This window comes from Penicillium mononematosum (genome assembly GCF_028829835.1).
Source record: "Penicillium mononematosum strain IBT 11891 chromosome Unknown utg000003l:1.0-8172316.0:1.0-8177699.0, whole genome shotgun sequence".
Classification (NCBI taxonomy): Eukaryota; Fungi; Ascomycota; class Eurotiomycetes; order Eurotiales; family Aspergillaceae; genus Penicillium; species Penicillium mononematosum.
This window is the reverse complement of record NW_026643273.1, coordinates 5,582,267-5,594,999: the sequence shown is the minus strand read 5'-3', so window position 1 is coordinate 5,594,999 and position 12,733 is coordinate 5,582,267. Positions and strand designations below refer to the sequence as shown.

Genomic DNA, 12,733 nt, shown 5'->3' with positions numbered 1-12,733 from the left:
AGGGGAGGGGGGAAGAAAAGAGTCCGGAACGGTCGAGTGCCAGTCCACAAGTGCCAGATCCATGGATCTGCCCTTCACGACGCGACTCAATGGGGAACAGGTATGTGACAGCGGAGGTACATGGGGTTGTATGTGGATCCTCCTATTAGGGGATGTACTCTGAGGTAAATGACAGTACATGGCCACATCATTACACAATTTTACGTAGTCTTACACCCTTAGCCCTGGAAACTGACCGCATGCAGAGAGTTGCCAAGTGCGTGCCCCGAGGTGACTTATGGTGAACTGTGGAATGCCCCCGGTTTTTTTCTTTCTTTTCTTGATCTTCTCTTATATATTAGATCGACGGGTGGATCATGAATGTGTCTCTCTTCTGGAAAAGCACCGGCCATGCAAGTGCCTATGCGGCTTGCCGTACGGCTCTGCACGCGATTGGGGCCCTATGAAATGAAAGACATATATCACAGGGATGTTATTACTATATTATAGACTCGGTAGAGCAGGTATTCCCAAACCGGTAATCCCATCCTAGTACCTCTAGGCAGTTTATTGGATGAACCTTGAATACATTTACAACTGCCGTTAACCGGGCCAGATCATAAGAGCCAACGGCTTGATATTAAATATCATATACTTTCCGCCATATGTCAATATTGGAGTCCATCTACGGAGTAACCCATTCTATAAATCTAAAATACAAAGGTCATCACACACGTCCACGGAATCACAAAAGTCAAAAACCGGCGATCCTCCAGGGTCACTGACCAATTGCCACGGGCCCAACCCCGGTAACACATGGGATTGGCTGCCACGGGGAAATGACTTGGCTTATCGAGGGGGCGATGGTTCATCTGGTTGGGCCGTGGAGAGAAGCTACTGCCTAGGGGCTTTATTAGCACTACTTCTTCAATGTGCCTGAACTGGTCATAGGCGCGTCAAAAGTTTTGGCTTTCAAATTTACTGAATTTGATCAAGTTCCAAGGGTATCTTCCGATGCATAAGATTTACTTCGTTTGTGTTTTAGTAGCAATCTATGACTTTATAATGTAAAAATATAGGTGTGAGCAGTTTATGGGCAAGTATGCTGGTAACGCATAGCCTACCTCGGTCCGGAGTGTCTGCCCATCTAGGCAACATGTGTCCTTCACCGTTGAGACAAATTCAAATCGTATCAGTAGATATTCATGCTGCGGCTCATCTACCGCGTAGAGTCAGAGCAGTCAGGCTGCCACATAATGTACAGGGGTTCCCACAAGGCAACTCAATAACGCCAAAAATGCCAGCAAATTCAGGAGAAAAACAAAAAGAAATACAGCACGACTGCCTACCCGTCATCGAGGGTGCCATGTCTTGACCTTTCAAGGTTCTCGGATGTTCTCCGGCCGAGTACACAAAGAATGCCGGAGGGCAGAATTGGGAAACTATGTAAAGGTCAAGCATGCTGCAAGCCACACAGTATCAAAGAGTCAAGGGGTCAAGGAGTCAGACAAGCAGAATCAAGCTTTGTCAAAAGTAGTAGGTTTGGGCGCAACAAGGCCAGCCTGGAATGAGGTTCAAGAGTTAGCAAAAGCAGTCCGTATAATAACAACGTAATCCCTATCAGTCCATATGATCTGCTAAGAACGGAGACCCGACAATAGCCGCCCATCTCTCTCGGATGCTCCGATTCCCAAAACTCTGGCGGATAAAGAAACCAAGGGTCCGGCTTACCATGCCCATCAGCTTCCAGACGGGATCACTAGGCTGTGCGCCGACACCGAGCCAGTACTTTGCGCGTGACCGGTCGAGGGCGATCTCCTTATATGGGCGGGCATCGGTATTCTCGCCGTACAAGTTCGTGGGACGCTTCGGGATGGGGTTGTAGGTGCCGATGACTTCGAGGGGCTTAGCGCCGCGGGCGGAGCTGAAGATAGTAGGGTCAATTTCAATTCTTCTTAAAGATACAGTGCACAGCAGATTGAAGCACTCCATAGCCTGGCAACTCCAGTGTTTGGCGTTGGAGGGCGTATCGGGGGTAACCATTCACGGGGAAATGACCACATACCGGGCTTGCGCAACAACAATGTTGAAGAAGGGGTTGTGCTTGTTGCCAAAGCGTGCTAGTCGAATCCGGAGAACCATTTTGGCGGGTGTTTAATGCTTTTGCAATTGGAAAGAGCGCAAAGACTGTTCTCTTGATGATCCCGTCTGCCCTCCGCAAAAGTTCTAGGAGGTCCGGAAGAATTATTGATCCGATGATTCCAAATATGGACTAGCGCATATATGATGTAATGGTGTGAGGACCCTCAGTAGATCTACTTCGAAGCTTGGTGTCACTTTGGTTTACACAGCTTCTGTCAATTTACTCAGTTAGCGGAAAGATCAGCTCTGACGCTAACAAACTTATATGATTCGTTCTGCATTCACCCATCTTCGCCTACCTCTTTCCATTCGCCGCTACAGTAAACCAGCAATAATGTCGTTGAAGGTATTATTGTCTGATATTAGCTCCAACAACATATAATCTGACTATTATACTAGGCAATCTCAGCCACAGATGCTGCATCCCTTGACAAAGACCTCATGGAGATAGGTGGCTGGTCTCTGGACCAGTTGATGGAGCTAGCGGGCCTTTCTGTCTCGCAAGCCGGTAAGCTCTATCGATCTTGAACATGCACTCAGCGTAGGCTGATACAATGAGCAATCAGTATGGAAAATTCATCCGCCAAACGCAGGCAAGAATATCCTAGTTGTCTGTGGACCAGGCAACAATGGTGAGAAACAACTCTAACCTTGCCATTCCGAGCAACATCAGCCTAACAGATCACTAGGAGGAGATGGTCTCGTAGCCGCTCGCCACCTAGCCCATTATGGCTACACACCGTCAGTTTATTATCCGAAACAGGGCAAAAACGAGCTCTATCAAGTACGCAGCCCCAAACCAGAAGAAGACTAGAAGCATGAAACATGAAGCAAATCTAACCCAACCTAGCGCCTGAGAATCCAACTTGAAAACCTCTCAGTTCCCTTCATAGATGACTTCCAATCAGCCCTAAAGACGACAGACTTCCTGGTCGACGCCATCTTCGGCTTCTCGTTCGGAGGGGCATTGCGCGATCCGTTCGGCGAAATCGTCTCGCAAATCGAATCCGCCAACGTCCAGGTGCTGAGTGTTGATGCACCCAGCTCATGGGATATCCAGGGCGGACCGCCGAAGGAAGGACCTGGCGCGAAGTTTATGCCACATGCGCTAATCAGCCTGTCTGCGCCCAAGCCGTGTGTGGCGTTTTATAAGGGCAGGCATTTTATCGGTGGTAGGTTTTTGACCAAGGATATTACTGATAAGTACGGACTTGATTTGCCCAAGTATCAGGGCATTGATCAGGTTTTGGAGATTGGGGTTGATGCGGAGGGGAGATTGTAAGGCAACGGTGTTGTTGAGAACGCTAGTTGAAGTTGATTTAAGAATGAAAGAACATTTACGATTTATCTAGTGTGAATTGGAAGAGATGGTAATGAATAGCCATTGTAGTGGGAATCGCGTTGTCGTCGTTAGGAGGTAGTGCATCTCTGATCTATGCATACCGAATAAAAATAGCACTTTCTCTCAGAGGGCCTTCTGGATCTCGCTAATAATGCCCTTGATGCGCGGCTCCTTCCCAGGCCCAGAGGCCGAGGCTCTCGAGAGAACACTTTCTACCTCGTAGACCTCCTTGGCGGCGCTCTTGACCTCCTCTCCGAGCGCTGTTACCAGCGTGCCGAGAGCGACTAGTGCTCGGTAAACCGCCTCTGAGTCCTTCTCTCCAGCGATAATCCGAATCAGTTCCTCCAGGAGGACCAGACCTCGCTCCGCAGATTCTGGGGATTGGTTCCTACCCTCAGAGGTAAGATAAACTGCAAAGTTGATGTAGAGTGTTGTGATGGCGATGGTAAGGTTGCGGTTTGGTGACTCTCCGCTGCTGGCCAAGGCAGACTTCACTCCTGCCAAGATCTGATCAAATGAGCCTATAGCCAGATCACGGCCGGCAGTGGTCTCGAATAGGTTAGCAAATGTCCGCATTGCGAGCATTGCATTGTTGACGTTAAGAGGAGATTCAAAAACACCACTGGATACCACCCCCGACACAACATTTTCATCTTTGTACTCGGCGGATGCTGTAAATGGTGCAGCAGCCGCTAGTAGACGGAGAATATCTAGGCCAGGGAGTCGTTTAGCAGCAGGCCAGGTTGTGGCGATTTTTAAAATCAATGGCACTCCGGATTCAACCTCGGGTGAAGCTTTGAGCTGTTGGGAAGATTCGAGCTGACCGCACAGGGCGACAACCGTTTCCACCTCCGAGGGGCTCAAAGCCACGTCTTTTGATCCATCAGACACGAGTTGCGCATTCAATTCCTGAAGCTTCTTCGTGATAACTTTGAGGTTTGCTGAGCGGATGGAGAGATAGGTTTTCTGGGGGAGCACCTTAGGGCGCGGCTCGGGAGCAGGTGGTTGAGGCTCTTCGGTCGCTGCGGCGTCTCCAGGGCGGTAACGTCGGTCTGAGCCCCAAGGATCAGCGCCTGCGGGCTCCTGAGACTGCCCAATAGTGGCACCTTGAGTATTCTGAGTGATAAAGTTGGCAACCTGGTCCAAATACGTCATAGGGAGTTCATTGTCTCCAATAAACTTGGTGGCAGCCTCATATGGATTCTGCGTGACATTGTATGGTAGTTTCAGCGGAGGCTTGCCATCCTCTATGTCAACATCGAAGACGTAGTCATAATCCTGACCATGGTATTCGGTCTTCCGACCACTGCTTCCAGCCGAGTCCACCACCATACCGATGGCAACCCATTCCTGTGTTGCCGAAGACCAAGTGTGGGCACTCACAGTACCACCAGGCTCTCGAATCATTTGGACCTGACCTTCCTTGGTTCCGGATTTTTGTTTGAGAAATTCAGGTCCAGGTAGCTCCTCTTTATTAATCTTCCCGACTTGCTGCTCTGGAATAGCTGACTCCTTGACAGCCTGGTCAAACTGCTGTATGGCCTCGGGGGCTGCATGACGGTCAGGGTTTCTGCTGAAAACACGAGCAATGCGGTCACTAGCACCGGTGACGATATCACCGGTCTCACTGCAGGCTGCGACACTCCACACAGAGATTGCAGGATGAGTGATAGTCTGCACACACTGGGTCCCGCTCCAGATTTTCACGGTACGATCTTCACTGGAGCTCACGAGCTCGCCAGATGGGAGTGCCGCAAGGGAGTAGATAAAGCTTTCATGACCATGCAGAGAGGCGACGAGTTTACCCTGCAGAGTATAAAGACGAATTATTCCGTCATTGCTAGCTGAGGCAAAGTGGGCTCCTGTAGAGTTCGAGGCAGGAAGCTTGCACAAGGCCCGGACAACGTCGTTTGAGTTCTGTACGCTTCCGAGTAGGGTTCCCGAGGTATTGAACATCCGAATCATTTTGTCAGCACAGCCTAGGGTGAAGTTAGCATGTAAGTCTTATTACGGCTGCACGAAGCTAGCATACCCGTGATGATTGTGTTCTCGTCATAGGCCAGCACGGCCCAGACACTTGCCTCATGTCCCTCCAGTACGACATCACATTCCCATTTCCCGACCCTCCATAGCCGGGCGGTGGAATCCCAGCTGCCACTCACGACCCATTTGCCATCCGGAGATACATCTAGAGCACAGACATTGTGGCCATGACCCAGAAGCATAGCATCTGCATTATCTTCTGCACCCTTGCCAGGCTGTCTGGCTTCAATTATTGCATCTTGTCCAGCAGAAAGGATAAGGCCCTCTGGGAACTCGGATGTGGGAGGAACGTAGGCTAAGCTGTTGATGAAAGCGCCGCCATGTGCTGCGATGGTATAGTCATATGCGGGAGGTGGAGTGGAGACGAGCTTCCAGAGCCGAACCGTTGCATCACGAGAGGCGGAAAGGACGACATTTGGATTTGGGAAGACCACGGCGCGAACCTAGATCAAAAATCAAAACTGCGTGAGTAGTCTGTGTGGTTTGGGGGCACGGTCAACGGCGTCGGCACAGACGCCGGGACCAGGAGCCTTACATCATCGCCGTGGCCCTCCAAAGTTGCGGAGAGCTTGAAGTCAGGCATACATAAAACTCTGAGAGAAGAAACGGTGAAAAAAGAAGAATCCGAGGAAGGAATATTTTGAGGGTATAACCACGGAATTAATGATCAATCAAGCTCCCCTGGATGTTGTTGTCCTTTAGTCGTTCCGGGGATCGCCCCGCCGAAGCATCAATGGTCATATCACGTGGGCGGTAACGCCGGGGAACCTGCTGGAACACGCCAAGATCTTATCAAATGCGAAAGGTAGTACGGGGATTTTGATTGGATCTCCTACCACTAAAGAATTCTATTACATGCTCAGGTGGTCCTCAAGACCCTATCCACTATACTGGCCAATGACCAAGCAACGTTGGAATCATCTTGTGGACAGCTATCTCTACTTCAGGGCAGCTGGGAGCTTCCAAGATTGGGGTGTATCACATGGCCCCGAAGCGGACTATATCTCTCCCTCAGAGCTTGGTGCCCGGAACAAGATAGGCCAATGGTCGCGCTAAGGACTAAGCGTACTGCAAATCACATCAATTTTCCAACGTTCACAAACCTGATCATGCTCGGGACACATTTCCATTCGTTCCCTCATTGCGGAACACACATTCGAATATAATTGCAATGCAAGGACGGTGAGAAGTCGAAGTTATTACCATTTACAGTGGGACCTCCGAAATATTGGGCTAAGCCTTTGTACCTACATATTACCGCTCTGTATACCGCCTGCCCGTTATATACTGCATAGGAATATATAGTCAGCCGCTTATCCGACCGTAGTCCTCTTAAGGGTTTCTCAGGTAGTCTTCTCCGGTAGTCTTTTTAAATGTCTTTTTACTGGTCTTACTTAGTAGTCTCCTTAGGTACAAACCCTTTGACTGCTAACTGTTGGTGCTGAATCACGTGCCTATACGCTAACTATATTAGGGTGTTTAGACTGGCAGAACTGGCAGAATTTGGAGGGCGGTATATCCCGGTACAAAGGTTTAGCCCAATATTTCGGACTGACCTCGGGAATCTGTAATATAAGTACTAAGCCTAATAAAGTACCTAGGTAGGCTTGGTGTTCCAGATCTTAGCTACGTTCTCTAAATTATACCTAGGTAGTTTACAAACTAGTGCGTGTCTGACGTGACTGCCTAGGTGGACATATTCACCTAAGGCAGTAGCGACCCCATAAGCTTATAGAACCTTCCAACCTTGGAAGGTTGCTCTCCACTTTCTGTTTCTTTCTACTACTCACCACCGGCAAATATCTCTTTTAACCATGGCCCAACGGCTTGAAGAAGGCCAGCAGGATCCTTTACACATATTTTTTGAGTTTGACGACCCTCTTCGTCAACAACTCGTCCAACAAATCGTCCACGATGACGAATTTCTGTACGTGATCCCACGGCAGAATCTGCCTTGTGGTTTAGCGACCTCGATGTTCTCAAGAAAATGGCGAACGCGCGAACCACGGACGAACGAGACAGACGCACAAACGACTTGAGGAGGGTCTCCCGGCTATACGATGTTGCTGGTGTTTGTGAGTGGATCTACACGTTGCGTCTACAATATTGAACTGACTGTTCTACTTAAACCAGGGGCTTATGAGGAGAGGAAAGAGGAGGATGAAACAGTTGATGTCAGTTTATCAGAAATCACAAAGAGGAAATAGTGCTAATACGGCTTCCAGCTCCCACTCGAGAGTGGTATTCGTGATGGTCATCAGTGCGTAGTGACAAAGCGCGGACTGCCATTGATTGAGAGTGCCTACATCCTGCCGAAGAAGCTGAATGGCACGAATAATCTATACCTCGAGACAGTCGATTACTGGAACTGGCTTACCGGCTTCTGGGGTGAAGAAAAAGTCAGTAGGTTGCAAAGCCTGCTGCTATCAGAGGGCACAATGGACATGGAGCGACTCTATAACCGGATCACTCTGGAAGTCATGGTGCACAGATACTGGGATTGTGCACAAATTGCACTCCGCCCTATTTGAGTCAGTCAGGACCGAACCGAGATGCAAATCTCGCTTCATTGGCTGCCTCTCAAAGAGAACATGCCAGGGGTGGCAAAGCATGCTCGGTTCGACTTGGTCTCGACTTTGGAGAGCCCATATCAGGATCCGAAGTACCGACCTTGTGAGACTCCTGGGAGGAATAACGTCGTCTTTCATACAGAGACAGGAGTTAGGATCACCTCAGGATATGTTTTCACAGTCAAGACCGACAACAAGGACGAATGGCCACTACCCTCTATGGAACTGTTGGAACTGAGGTGGCACCTGTCTCGCATTGCTCATATGCAGGGCGCCGACGGTTATTACAGCCCCTTTATCATGGAGTGATGGGATTTTTTTCGTGCTCTTGACGGAGTGACTGGCTTCGGCTTTGTCTTGCTCCTGACGGAGTTCCCTCGGTATTCTCGCTCCTGACGGAGTGGCTGGCTTTGGCCTTGCCTTGCTCCTGATAGGCTGGTGTAGGATGGACGTATGTGTTTGGTTTCATTTAGCCTACACACGGGTGGTTGGACCCATGAAAAGATGTGAAGTTTTCGTACTGAGTGGCATTTGCTTGGTCTTCCTCTTTAAGAGTTCCGGTCTTACCTGTGACCGGGGTCTTCCAGAATGCTTTCGGGTGTTCTGGAAGATCCAACAGCTATGAGCTTGGACCTCTACTTGGAGCTGTTGACTAGTAGCCTTTTGGCGAAGCCAACGCAAGCTCAGCCCCTCCCCCAACCCTCTATCCCCCTTTGTGTCACTATATGATATCCTAAGTAGCGATGACCTCGACTTCTTCGTGCTGTTCTCCTCTGTCCCCTGCACAGCGGCCGACGTCGGTCAGATAATGATCTTTTCCAAAACTGTTTCGTATTTAGTTGTAAGCCCAAATATAAAGCACAGAGCTGTCAACAATGGGCTACAGTAAGTGATGTCTAAAGATCTACTATATATAGTCAGAACCACTGAGAAGGTATTATTACTACGTTATGGGTCAATATAGGGAATAGGATGAAGATGTTTACTTTGGTGGTATACAAGTGGAGATGATACCACGTGACTACACTACCGAGAAGTTTCTTCCCCTGCCGACACTACACTTCCCGCTCCAACCCGACAAACTCCCATCCTTCAATTATTGCTGCAAAAGGGTCAATGGCAGCTGGAACTCCTTGATTCTTAATACCCAGCGTCTTCCATCCAGTTTAACGTTAAATTTTCCTTCCCATTCCCCTATAATATCCTCCAAGATGCCACCCCGGATGCAAAGCCGGAGTGTGTCCAACACCCTTCTTCCCTACCTCACATCTACCTCCTCTTCCTCTTCCTCACTTTCCTCCATTCCTTCATTATCCTCTGCATCATCACAATGCCTTTCGCGTCAATTTTCTGCCACGGCAGCACCACAGGCACAGACCAAGCTTCGTCGGCAGATGTTCGAATGGCTCAACAATGAAGGATCCGTTTTCAAGCACCATATTCCTGGCGAAACCAATTATCTTACTCGCTTAAAACAGCGAGGCGGCAACGAGGGCTCAGAGACATCCCGTCCGTTCCCCAACAACCAACATTTCATCAGCGAGCCTATCCTCAGTGAGGAGCTACGGAATGAAGTCTATAACCGCGTCGTCGAACAGAAGAAGAGTGTCCGCGTTGTTAGTGTGGAGCTTGGAATCGATATGAAGCGTATTGCTGCTGTCGTGAGATTGGTAGAATTGGAAAAGAGACAGCGCGCCCAGGTATGAGCATCTTCCCTTTCTGCTTTTCCTCCCTTCCCTTTTGGACTCTCGACCCTCCACGCATATGATGAGTCACAAAAAATCGATTAGTCTTGAAGACACCTACATGGTTAAACCTTACTTTTTGAACTGAACTGCGTTACCCTTACATTTTGGATTCCTATCAAGTTTTATTTGGTCGCGTGACATGAACTGACGAATCTCAAATCAGGGTAAACCCCTAGCACTTCCATATGCTCGGGCCGTCCACGAGATGGTCCCCACCACGCCTCTCGCCGAGAAAGGCGAGCGTCAAACATATCACGAACCCATCAACGACCTCCCCGCCCACCCCTGACAGGCTCCCAAATCTTCTACCCCGTCCCCGAATCCCGCTCCTTCAACCGTGTCGAGGCGGGTCGCGTCTTCTCCGGTGCCCCAGCAATGGAGCACTCCGAGGCCGCGGAAATCTCCCACCCCTCCGACCTCGCCGAAAAGATCATGGAGGATCCCAACTCCATCGGCTGGGTCGGCAAGGGCGCCAACGCCCGCCAGATCCTGCAACCTGCTGACGTGCGCATTCCTCACCCACACCTGGTTGCCCAGGAGCGCGACCGCCTCGCGCACCCCAATGAGCGTCTGGCTGTTGCAGATCTCCAATCTAAGAGGCTCGAGCGTCAGGACGCACTCGAGAAAGAGCGCCGTGAGCGCCTCCAGGCTCGCCGTGAGAAGAAGACGACTATTGTCTCCCCCGAGGACTCGCGCTTCGACTACCGTATCAAGGATACTATCTACACTACAGAGACTACTGGCGTTGATGGCCGTGGTTCGAAGGCTACTGGTCGTCGCTACGGTGTTCCTCACCGCGACCGCACACGCGGCGAAGTCAAGATTCCTACCCGTGTGGAGGCTTGATTTATTTTTGGGATAGTCCCCGGGCTGTTTCTTTCTTTTTTTGTGTTTTTCAGCAACTTTCTTGGCTACGGCCTTTGTAATTTTACTTGTACGCATACTCATCCATGGATGTACGAAGGAGGCTGTCACTTATGTACCTATATACCGGATAATGTCGAAACATTTCTCCTTCCATTTTGGACTTCCAAGTTTTCCAAGTTGCCTGGTCACGACGCATTGAATAATCACGTCTTTGCCCAGCCCTGGAGGGTGTAATTCGCCCTTTGTATGCCCACCTGGGTGAATGACCAAGGGTTATATAGAAATGTCCATTTCACAAATTAAGCCTTTTTCGGCCCTTTTCAGCTATCCAGCTAGCAATCTGAGAAGGGGGAGAAGATATCTATATAACTAGATACATATCTAGCCCTAACATATCAGCGATTGCCCAGGGTTGACCATATTCCTGAAAAAATAGAGTCTCGAATACTGGCCAACGTACTGAACCGGGCAATGCTGACGGAAAAACACGTATTGAGAACGACCTTCTCGGAGGAATGTTGTGAGCTCGTTGAGAAAGGCTGATTCACTTCGGTTAATCGCTGTCGAAGCACATTTAACGCGCGCTTCTCGCCTCTCGAACACTTGGTCATAGCATTTACCTCTATTTCTGGACTCAGGTTACATTCTTAAGGAAACGATATACTTGGACGAGTAATCAAAATTCATCTTGCCTTCGATTTCTGCTTATCTGATCCCAGGAATTCATCTGAAGATATTCATTCCTATCCCTCCGCCTGCTCAACTGCGGCCATCACGAGAACTATATACATGTACAAAGAATCGGTTCTATCCCTGTTCAACCCCAAGATCCCGCAAACTCCAACTTAGTCAGTAACATGGATGTAGCGGTAAGGCTTGGCCGTGTAACTGCCAACCTTCCAGCCAACAGGACGCTTGTACGCGACACAGCCGTAAGTGCCACGGCACTCAAGCGTATTGTACTCCTTCTTAGAACTATCGGCCCACGACTTGAACAGGGTGACGTGACCAGCAGCACCGCCAGTACCAGCGCCAAGAGTTCCAACAAAGTCACCAGGCTTGATATCGTCCCAAGAGATAGACTTAGCAATGTCGGGGAGACTGACGGTGCTAGCACCCGGCGAAGCGGCGTGCAGAGCCATGCTAACGAAGCCGGAGCAGTCGGTGCGGTACTTGCGACCCTGGGGGTCCGGGTAGTAGTCGCTCATGGAGTATGGGACGTGGCGGGAGACCCAGTACTGGCCGCGGGAGAGGATCTCCTTGCGGCTGATCTTGCCCTGGTAGGAGGAGCTGCCGTCGCCGGAGCTGCCGCCGTCGCAGGACTCGGTGACCATGCTGTCAGAGCCGGTCTTCACGTAGTAGTCGGCGACGTAGCAGTTGTCGGATGTCTTGTCCCAGATGGTGTTGCCGTTGATGGATTCGCCGTAGGTCTGGCAGGAGACCTTCACGTCGGCGCCGCTTTTGTATGTTTTGACGACTGAGTCGCTTGTTGAGGGGCCGGAGCGGCAGTTGAGTTGGTCGCTGGTGATGGGGTATGCGTTGGCAATAGAGAATGCCGCGGCTAGGGTCAGAGCCAAGTTGGTGAGCTGCATGTTGGCGAATAGAGCAAGTTGGCAGGAGAGAAGGTAAAATGTTTGAAGGGCTTGGTTGTTGTATCGAGAATGTTGTTCATCAGGTCGGACTGGGATACTTATACGTTGACTGATGTGTCGATCTTTGCCCGGTGCTGATTAGGGTGGGATCGAGTACTATCACGATACGGAGTAGTCGAGAAGAATTTGTCTAAAATTAGTGCTAGGAAGCAGGACTTGGATCCTCTCGTCCGCAGAGAGCTCGTAAGTTAGTCTTGTTTTCTCATAATACGAGGAAGATGCCCAAAATGAATCCTACCCTGGGGCTAAAATGCGATTGCAGATGAAACATCCGGGGCGAATACGATATGAAGCCCTAAAGGTCCGGATATGTTGCCAAAAATAGTCCCGTTTCTTCACATCGGCCTCGTATACAAGCCGCAAGGGCGATCGGCAGGGTCTAACCAAACA

At 49.9% G+C, this 12,733-nt stretch overlaps 6 protein-coding genes across 6 annotated transcripts; 3 read left to right on the top strand and 3 right to left on the bottom strand.

Annotated features, from left to right (window-relative positions):
* Positions 1-1,496: 1,496 nt before the first annotated feature.
* On the bottom strand, positions 1,497-2,121 carry N7519_007143 (mitochondrial 37S ribosomal protein bS16m; the record flags this gene model as incomplete). Its single annotated transcript, XM_057293919.1, has 3 exons — positions 1,497-1,541; positions 1,711-1,903; positions 2,045-2,121. The coding sequence occupies 3 exons, from the start codon at positions 2,119-2,121 to the stop codon at positions 1,497-1,499; spliced, it is 315 nt and encodes a 104-aa protein (XP_057148730.1).
* A 334-nt stretch (positions 2,122-2,455) lies between these two features.
* On the top strand, positions 2,456-3,403 carry N7519_007142 (NADHX epimerase; the record flags this gene model as incomplete). The annotated part of the gene is made up of 5 exons (XM_057293918.1): positions 2,456-2,467; positions 2,521-2,629; positions 2,688-2,753; positions 2,811-2,905; positions 2,972-3,403. The coding sequence occupies 5 exons, from the start codon at positions 2,456-2,458 to the stop codon at positions 3,401-3,403; spliced, it is 714 nt and encodes a 237-aa protein (XP_057148729.1).
* A 183-nt stretch (positions 3,404-3,586) lies between these two features.
* Positions 3,587-6,089, bottom strand: N7519_007141 (WD repeat PLAP family protein; the record flags this gene model as incomplete). The annotated part of the gene is made up of 3 exons (XM_057293917.1): positions 3,587-5,442; positions 5,496-5,949; positions 6,042-6,089. The coding sequence occupies 3 exons, from the start codon at positions 6,087-6,089 to the stop codon at positions 3,587-3,589; spliced, it is 2,358 nt and encodes a 785-aa protein (XP_057148728.1).
* A 1,231-nt stretch (positions 6,090-7,320) lies between these two features.
* N7519_007140 (uncharacterized protein) lies at positions 7,321-8,385 on the top strand (the record flags this gene model as incomplete). The annotated part of the gene is made up of 5 exons (XM_057293916.1): positions 7,321-7,433; positions 7,472-7,581; positions 7,640-7,680; positions 7,732-7,989; positions 8,047-8,385. 5 exons carry the CDS (start codon positions 7,321-7,323, stop codon positions 8,383-8,385), a joined length of 861 nt encoding a protein of 286 aa, XP_057148727.1.
* A 902-nt stretch (positions 8,386-9,287) lies between these two features.
* On the top strand, positions 9,288-10,670 carry N7519_007139 (mitochondrial 37S ribosomal protein mS45; the record flags this gene model as incomplete). Its single annotated transcript, XM_057293915.1, has 3 exons — positions 9,288-9,776; positions 9,988-10,066; positions 10,117-10,670. The coding sequence occupies 3 exons, from the start codon at positions 9,288-9,290 to the stop codon at positions 10,668-10,670; spliced, it is 1,122 nt and encodes a 373-aa protein (XP_057148726.1).
* An 866-nt stretch (positions 10,671-11,536) lies between these two features.
* On the bottom strand, positions 11,537-12,283 carry N7519_007138 (putative NlpC/P60-like cell-wall peptidase; the record flags this gene model as incomplete). The annotated part of the gene is made up of 1 exon (XM_057293914.1): positions 11,537-12,283. One exon carries the CDS (start codon positions 12,281-12,283, stop codon positions 11,537-11,539), a length of 747 nt encoding a protein of 248 aa, XP_057148725.1.
* Between the last annotated feature and the right edge of the window lie 450 nt (positions 12,284-12,733).